Below are 9,113 nucleotides of genomic sequence, written 5' to 3' on the forward strand. Positions count from 1 at the left end.
CACCAGTGCCTACTCCGCCGTTACCGCCCTCACGGACAAGTCCCGGACGGCGCCGGCTCCCGGCAGCTCCCGCGCTCGCGCAGGCGCGGGCAGGGCAGGGCCGCACCACCGGCCCCACGCTTGGGGGAGAGCGGCTCTGAGAGCTGCCGTCGCCGCCGTCGGTTCCGAGGACGCCGGCCAAGCTCCGGCTGTGAGCGGGCGGCGGCTGCAGGGGCACGGCCGGAGCTCCACGCTCTCCCGCGTTCCGAGCGCCCCGCCGCAGTTCGCCCCCCCTCGGCCGCCTGGAATGGTTCGGCCCGCGGCCCGGTCCGGCCTCTGAGGGGCCGCGGCCGCCATTTTGTGCGGCGGCGGTAGAGTGTGGTGGTGGTGGTGTTGCGAGATTTTTGGGACGTCGCTCTCTTCCCTGGCCGGTGAGCGAGGCCGGGTGGGGCCCGGCCCGACTCGGCTGCCCGCGGTGCTGGGGCGGGTGGAGCCGCATTCGGAGGTCGCGGGCTCGGGCGGGCCTGGCAGGCGGCGAGGGCTGTGCTCCCTGTTCCGCGGGAGTAGCCCATGGCGCCCCTGGGAGTTTCCGCCGTGCTCGGGGGCCAAGTCACTGTTGGTACCTCCGTACCTCCAGGACGGGCCGAGGTTTCCGGCAGGCCCGGAGGCTTTAGTGTTCATGACTAGCGAGCGCATCTCGGTGCCTCCTGTTGTGTAGTAAAGAGAGATTCGTGCCTCAGGCCGAAGAAGATGAAAGCCGCCTCAGGGGGCATAGGGTGATCGCTTATGCCTGCTCTTTCCCTTTTGTACTTCAGTAACTTCCAGCGAAGATGTCGGAGTATATCCGAGTGACGGAGGACGAGAACGATGAGCCCATCGAAATCCCGTCGGAGGACGACGGCACGGTGCTGTTGTCCACGGTGACGGCGCAGTTCCCCGGGGCGTGCGGGCTGCGCTACAGAAACCCGGTGTCGCAGTGCATGCGAGGAGTTCGGCTGGTCGAGGGCATCCTGCACGCCCCCGAGGCTGGCTGGGGAAACCTTGTCTACGTCGTGAATTATCCCAAAGGTTTGTCCTTGTGGCTTCGGTTCTCTGTTCAGGGCTGCTTTCTTTAACGTCCCAGTCACTGCTGATCTAACATGGCAACATGTTACTCTTTAAATCTCCGATTCACAGAGATCGGTGATTTATTCAAGTGTCTGTTCTGCCGAGTAGGTTTATCCCCATTGAGTTTTTTATTTTTTTAACACTATCTAAACAAGTACTTTAAAGACAAAGTCTTGTGTTACCCTTGAAGGCTAGCCTTGTATAGGCCTTCAAAGTGTACTGTGGTACCCTTTTTAGTGTACTGTAATCTCTGTACTCACAGATATTTTTCCTCAAGGCATTGGTACCATTTTGAAGTGCTCAGGAAAGGAGAAACCTGACCACCCTGCTCCACCCCCCAAAAAAGAGGGGAAGGAAATAAATTGCTAGTGAAGTAGTTTTGTTAAAAGTTCATGTTTTCCCCACCTTCACAGGACTGTGAATGTTGCTGGATAATTCTTAAGTAAACTAATGCAGAACTAACTGGGTCAGTTTGCATTTTGGAGGGGGACTTGATTGTGGATTTGCTTTGGTTCAGGGCAGATGTGTTGCATTTAGCTCTCAGCAGCTGGTGTGTGTCTCTTGCAGTCTATACTCTTCCTCATCCTGGGTTATAATTTAACACCATGCAGTTCGTAGTCAGTGAGCCAATTTCCAGTGCTGAAGATGTCTAATGTACTTTTTTATATTCAGATAATAAGAGAAAAATGGATGAAACCGATGCGTCATCAGCTGTGAAAGTGAAACGAGCAGTGCAGAAGACTTCAGATTTAATAGTCTTGGGTCTTCCCTGGAAAACCACTGAACAAGACTTAAAGGAATATTTCAGTACCTTTGGAGAAGTTCTGATGGTGCAGGTAAAATCCATTTGCAGCTCAAGTAAGGAGGGACATTGGGTAGATATCAGGTTCCTGAGAAAGCAGTAGAAACAAAGGAGCTTTATAAACATGGACAAGATCAGAAGCTGTGTCTCTTCCTAAGGATGTTTTTTTTTTTTTTCCATGAGCCTGTTAATTTTGGGAGAAGATGTTAAGGAATTAGAGGTTTCTGTGATAAGAAAGCTTGGAAGACAGGTGAACTCTCAAACAGATGTTTACCAAATTCATTCAGTAACAGCATGCTTCATACTAGTGGTTACTTCTGGGTTTTGGTTTTTTTCCACCTAGGTTAAGAAGGATATTAAAACAGGCCACTCGAAAGGTTTTGGGTTTGTTCGGTTCACGGATTACGAAACCCAAGTGAAAGTAATGTCGCAGCGTCACATGATTGATGGAAGATGGTGTGACTGTAAACTTCCCAACTCTAAGGTACTTTGGGATTTACTAGTGCTTTTATTTGTACCAAACACTCCCAAGTGCACCTCTTCATCAGCTGTGTTAGGGGAGAGCAGCTGCACAGATTAACTATCTGCTCTCGGGTGTGGCTTTACTGTGAATGAATAGAACAAGTGAGAGCAAAGAAGGAAAACGGAGCAGGTGGGTGAGCTGGAAGTAATTTGGGAAAATCGCTCATTATGCGAGGGAATGAAGTACAGATAGAAATCTGTGTTTGATGTCCAGCAGTACCTGCCTAACTTGCCTGTTGCATTAATAAATGCAGAATAAAGCAGATGGAATCACTAATTTGGGGAAGAGCAGAACAAGTCTTTGAGTTCCAAACTGAACCTATAGCTTCTCTTCTTCTCTCTGTATGTAATTATTACAAAAAAGTGTTCTGCAATGGCCCTGTCGCCATCCCTGTGTGTTGCTCCCATGCTCATTTTCTTGTGGTTCTTCCCCCCCACCTTTACCAAGGTGCAGCCATGTTCTTGGAATAGAATTGTTAACGTTTATTTATTTTAAGTCTTAAATTTACAATCTCAAACTTTCTTCAATCAGCAGCCCTCAGAACAGGCTAGATTAGAGTGTCACCTACCATCATGTAACTCAGTTCTCAAGGACTACAGTTGTGATAGTTTTTCCCTTCAATTCTCTCCAGCAAAGTCCCGATGAGCCTTTGCGCAGCAGGAAGGTGTTTGTTGGACGCTGCACCGAGGACATGACGGCAGATGAACTCCGACAGTTCTTTGCCCAGTATGGGGAAGTGGTAGATGTCTTCATTCCTAAACCTTTCCGAGCTTTTGCTTTTGTTACATTTGCAGATGATCAGGTAAGTCTTAAAATGTTTTAACTTCATGGACTACAATATAGTAGCATGATAAAGTATAATTTCTGGAACTACACATGAAATGCTTACTTGTCCACTGTCTGATTTATTGAATGGACTGAGAGTATGATTTTAGGTACAGCTGTGCAGACAGGACTTTGTACTGCGGTTAGGGTAGTGATGAATGCAAAGCTAAATCACTTCAAATTGAATTAAGTACATGCATTTGCTTTCTTTGCAGGATAAATATCTGCTCAGGATTGTAGGGATGTTTTGTGTTTTGTCTTGTACTGCTAACATTTTTGGAAAACAGGACATCTAACATACATTTAATCAATCCTTTATTTCTTATAGGTTGCCCAGTCTCTTTGTGGAGAGGACTTGATCATTAAAGGAATCAGCGTACATATATCCAATGCTGAACCTAAGCACAATAGCAGTAGACAGTTAGAGAGAGGTGGAAGATTTGGTGGTAACCCGGGAGGCTTTGGGAATCAGGGGGGGTTTGGTAACAGCAGAGGAGGTGGGGGAGGACTGGGCAATAACCAGGGCAGCAACATGGGTGGGGGTATGAACTTCGGGGCATTTAGCATCAACCCTGCCATGATGGCAGCAGCGCAGGCGGCCCTGCAGAGCAGCTGGGGGATGATGGGCATGCTGGCCAGCCAGCAGAACCAGTCAGGGCCCTCAGGAAACAACCAGCCTCAGGGCAACATGCAGCGGGAGCAGAACCAGGGTTTTAGTTCAGGCAACAACTCGTACGGAGGGTCCAACTCGGGGGCAGCAATAGGCTGGGGCTCGGCCTCAAATGCAGGCTCCAGCGGTGGGTTTAACGGAGGCTTTGGTTCAAGCATGGATTCCAAGTCGTCAGGCTGGGGAATGTAGACGCAGTGGGCTCTGATACTGACTCTATGGTGGGAAATCAAATTTTTCTAACTCATGGTAAGTATACTGTAAATTACGTATATACTAAAGTTTTCCAAATGAATTTGTTCAGTGTGCAGTATATTCAGCAGTATTTTTGACATTTTTCTTTTCTAAAAAAAAAAAAAAAAAAAAAAAAAAAGAAAAAGAAAAGAAAGGTAAAAGGAATTTTCTAACTTTGTTACATATCTGGTTGGAATTCTGAATGTTTGGAAGTGGACTGCTGTTTGCCCAATAGGTGAACTAACACTACAGTCAATAGGAAAGGTTTCTCTTGTAATACTTTACCCCTTGTTTCCTGGCTACCTGAATTCTTTGCATGTTCAAAATGGAACCATTGGTCAGAAACAGCATTCTCTCCCTCTTGTTTTTAATTTGATCCCACCATAAGACTCTCCAAGCGCCCCGTTGGACAGCACAGTGTCATTTTTGTTTGTGTTTGTTTGTTTTTTTTAACACTGTTTTCCCTCCATACTAAAGTACGATATGAAGGCTTCATTTAATCTCCGCAGTTCATCTCATTTCAAATGTGTATGGAAGAAGCACTTCATTGAAAGCAGTGCTGTAAATATTCTGCCTTAGGAATACTTCTGTCTACATGCTTTCTCATCCAAGAATACTTCATCACACCGCACATGCTGCGTCTTAGACGGTGGGTGTTCCATTTTTATCCGCTACTCTTTATTTCATGGAGTCGTATCAACGCTGTGAACGCAAGGCTGTGAGATGGAACCAGAAGGCTGTTTGAACTTTTGAAACCATGTGTGGGATTGGTGGTGGTGCCGAGGCATGAGAGGGCTGGTATGTGCGAGATAAAGGAGCGAGCGCATGCAGAGACCTGGTGGTGCATTAATGGGATTTTATTTGACTTGGCGAGATGTCTCTCAATCCTGTGGCTTTGGTGAGAGAGTGTGCGGAGAGCAATGGTAGCAGATAACGTACGAGTGTTTATTGCATTCAAAGGACGTCCACATGTGGAAGACTTTAAGTGGGTTCTCTACCTAGTTAATCAGTTAGTTGAATGTGTTACGTGAAATGGAGTATTTGTATTTCTTTTCCCTTATGTCAACTGCTGTGAATGCTGTATGGTGTGTGTTTTTTTTTCTGTTAATGATCTGTAAGTGTGGTAATGTGACTTGAAGATGATGGGGGTTTGTGATGAGAACATTGAGCTTGTGGTGTGCTTTGCAATAGCTCTTTTAGCAGAGATCACTAGAGCTCAGTGTGCCTCTCCAGGGTGGAAGTTCCACTGTTTGTAAGATATCCAAAAGAATGCTGTTTGCTGCAGTTTCGTGTTTGGATGCTTTTTATAAGATTTGTCACTGTAGGAAATTCTTAAATAAAACTGATTTAAGTAATATGTGTCTTTGTTTTGCAGCCCTGAATGCAAAGAATTCATAGCAGTTAATTAATTTTACCCTTTTGCGATGAACTTCTGTAAAGCTTTTTGCAGTCACTCGGTTTGTTTCAGATAAGCAGGTTCTAAAGGAGCCACCGCTCAGCACGTATCGATACCTGATACTCTGCTCTAAGCCACTGTACCCTCTATGTCACTGTGCAGTGACATAGGTCTAAAATCCAGGTCCCACACCTTGGGGTGCCCGCACCTAGACTGGTAAGCAGCTCCCTCCCGATTTCATCTGTGCCAAGGAACATTACTTGTTCTTTTAGCAATGGAAGTTCCTTATCAGAAATGGGTTGGGGGAAAGAGAGTTGCTGTCATGATGGATTTCTGTCCACATCTCCTTTGGGGATGGATGTTTTTAACTTGTTTCTGGATCAGCCCACTCAAGGGAAACAGGCTTCTGCCACACTTCCAGCCCAGAAGAACTGTTAACTCCTGTTAATACTAGTTACAGGATAAACTTTCCAGATGAATAAAGCGCTGTAAATATACACAGACTGCTAAAGTTTGAACTGACTTATGACAGGTGCAGAGGTGTCACATATGATAGGAGGCAGCTTCTTAACAAAATGCACGGCATTAGAGCAGAAACTAGTGGAAGGTTATTTCCACTTGTGGTATGAGCTTGAGGAACTGTGTTGTGTACTTGGGGTTGCAATCCACTGCAGCTTGGATCTGTATTTTTCTATACACCGTAATACTGTGCTGTAGCTGTGAATAGTCTGAATATGGATATTTACACAGTTTTTAACCTATGTAATTTTCAAGTGAATCTTCATTACTCTATCCCACTGAGGCTTGTGAATAGCAGAGCATCTAAACAGCAAACAAAACTGCATGACTGAGTGTTCCACCTGCAGAATTAAAAAATCAGTTGTGCCTTAATGTGCTTGGTTTAAAGAGCGTTTCTAGACACCCAGGCTGAGAAAGAAATCCCCACATTTGTTCATATTCCACTGAAAAAGTTGCTTACATTTTTTTTTTCTGCACCTTAATCAGAATAATCTCCAAACTGTCCCATCTGTGAATTTTGCATTTTAGCACTTGCCCTATTACCAGCTACTTCTGCTGAGTAACACTTAAAAATGGTATTCTTGGACCTCCAAAGACTAACTGTGACCCCCCCTGCAAGGAACCTCATGGTAAGTTTTTGTAATTAGCATGGTTTTAACTCTTGTTTAAATTGCTCAGGTTTAGGTTTAAAAGGCTGGTTGGCTGCATTGAGTAGTCTTTGCTAATAATTTTAGCCTTCCTTCACCTTCAAACAAAATCTGAAAATTCTAGAATTTCAAGTCTCAGTAGCATTTTAACTGCTTTGCATACTTGAATGTTTATGTGAGTAAATAAACTATCACTGAAAATACACTGAAGTGTTTTGAGTCTTTATTGTTTTTAAAGAGATACTTCATTTTCAGTTGTATTACTTCAGAAAGTGAAATGCTAATGAAAGAATCCAAGATGTAAGAAAGAGGAAATTTATGTATATTGTAAGGGGGTCAATATAATAGAAATTTTTTTTTTTCTAACAGTGCTAATTAGCTCCAAGAATCTGTTGTCCACTGTACTTGGACTGAAACTCTGAATGTGAAAGCTTGTTCTTCAGAAAACACCAGTTTTACAGGTGAAAGCTGGAAATTGTCAGGCACAGGCTGTGCAGCAGTAATCCGTAGGGGCACAGGGACAACAGGGCCGGGAAAAGCCCCCGCATACAACAAGGAGCTGGTGCTGCACACCTGAGGAATAAGTGGAGGGATGTCCTCTGCAGGCTCTCATTGGAGCTGTCTTCAGTCAGAAGCTGCAGTCAAACAAGAATCCACAGCACTATTTAATGTCACCCTTGAGTAAGAAGTGACGCGGTTAAATGAATGACACACTCCGTGCATTCACAGAAGGCTATATAACTTTATTAAGAACCCCTTCCATTTCATACTGTAGTTTGCTACAGGTGGATCTAAATGGTCCTTCGATTAAAATACTGTCACTCTCTGATCAGACTATTGCATCCACAATTTAAAACAAATGAATAAAGCATGCTGTAGGCAGATGGCACCTTTGTACAGCTGAAGGACTTCTAACAGCTGCTGGGACATTTCTTGCTCACCCCATCACCTGCAATCAATCTTCCTGGTAAACAGGTATGTGTAAGATTAGTACTGATTGAGATTTCCTGCTCCACTGTAACCAATACCATTATCAAAGGAGATGAGATAGAAATTTAACTCATGAAGGTTATAAAAATTATCTCCCTGGCCACCTTCATAGTGTTTTCTCAAAATTCCCAATTTAGTCCTCATAGATGGGATATTTTGATCAGCTGTACAGTAAGCAGCTGTTAGAACACCACTGCCATGCACAGCTGAGCCACCTTCAAACTCTTCTTACCCTGTAGTTAACACTACTTATCAGGGAAGCTCTCCAGGCTCATCTTCCCTTCCTCCACGAACTCACTCCCACAAAGTGCAAAACAACGACACCAAAAGCTGTTTCACAGTTTGAGATCTAAATACTGAATTATTGTGCTCATATGGATTAAATTAAGTTAATGATTCTAAATGTAATTCCTGGATTGTTCTGGAATGGTAAAATTGCTTGCAAATGAATATTTGATTTAGAATACAATTTTCATTAGTATTGCATCCCTTGGAAAAGTTCTGTAACCAAGAGAGACAGCATTGCTGAGGAATTTGGGCACAGAGGAGGAAGAGCATTTGTTCTGAATGTAAATTAAGGTAATTGGAATATATGGATATTCTAATCTAAAAGATAAGAGGGACAATTATGCTATTATACTGTACAATGTTTCTCTCAAAACTTAGTCTTGGATCTTGACTAATTTTGTAGAGTAATGAATTTAGCAGTTCAGGTATTAAAAACCCAAATATGACCCACAACCCTGTACTCAGCACCAAGGGGATTCTTTTCCCCTCAAAAATACTGCTGTACCATGGTTCAATCTTCCCCTCAGAAACAATGCCAATAATTTTAAAAGCAACAATTTAGTTAATTATGAAACCGTGTTTTCCAAAGAGATCTGGAATAAAAGAACATTGGCTTTTTACTCTCATCATAGAGAACTGAACTGAGTTCTGGGCATTACTCTGCAGTAGGAGGCCTTAGCCCTGACCAAGGCGTGTTCAATAGTAAATGATTTAACAAATGTACAGACAATAATAGAGATTACAGTCACACTGAGAGGGTATAATAACATTTCCAGTGTTGTTACCACTTAAACTGCAACTGTAGCACTTGCTATTCTGAAAATCAGCATAACATAAAGATAGCAATTCACTGATGAAAGGAAGAGTGAAAGTATACTGCCAAACCAGCTTAAAGGTACTCCAGGAAAATCTAAAAAAGCCACAGGGCAGTACCTGCTCCATTGCTTAACAGCAGATTAGCCAAGCTGGGCAAATTTCCCCTGCCTGCACAAACACGCCACTACACACTTGGCACGAGGCACAGGAGTGCCCAGCTACCTGCTGAAACTCTGAACGTTGCTGGATGCCCCCCCGGACCCAAGCTGCCACTACCAGCAACCCTGGCCACAGGACCCTGGACACGAACGCCGGCCCTT

The 9,113-nt window shown here is 44.3% G+C and overlaps 1 protein-coding gene across 2 annotated transcripts; it reads left to right on the forward strand.

Annotated features, from left to right (window-relative positions):
* Nucleotides 1-250: 250 nt before the first annotated feature.
* Nucleotides 251-5,492, forward strand: LOC121343874 (TAR DNA binding protein). Of its 2 annotated transcripts, XR_005953748.1 has the most exons (7): nt 251-410; nt 795-1,047; nt 1,759-1,922; nt 2,232-2,372; nt 3,043-3,213; nt 3,565-4,152; nt 4,647-5,492. XR_005953748.1 is itself a non-coding variant. In XM_041419392.1 (6 exons), exons 2-6 carry the CDS (start codon nt 810-812, stop codon nt 4,093-4,095), a joined length of 1,245 nt encoding a protein of 414 aa, XP_041275326.1. In that variant the 5' UTR covers nt 251-410; nt 795-809; the 3' UTR covers nt 4,096-5,492. The 2 variants fall into 2 exon arrangements, 1 of the variants encoding a protein (XP_041275326.1); XM_041419392.1 differs by having other exon boundaries at nt 3,565-5,492.
* Nucleotides 5,493-9,113: the final 3,621 nt, after the last annotated feature.

Source organism: Onychostruthus taczanowskii, unplaced genomic scaffold (genome assembly GCF_017590055.1).
Source record: "Onychostruthus taczanowskii isolate IOZ18803 unplaced genomic scaffold, ASM1759005v1 scaffold61, whole genome shotgun sequence".
Lineage (NCBI taxonomy): Eukaryota > Metazoa > Chordata > Aves > Passeriformes > Passeridae > Onychostruthus > Onychostruthus taczanowskii.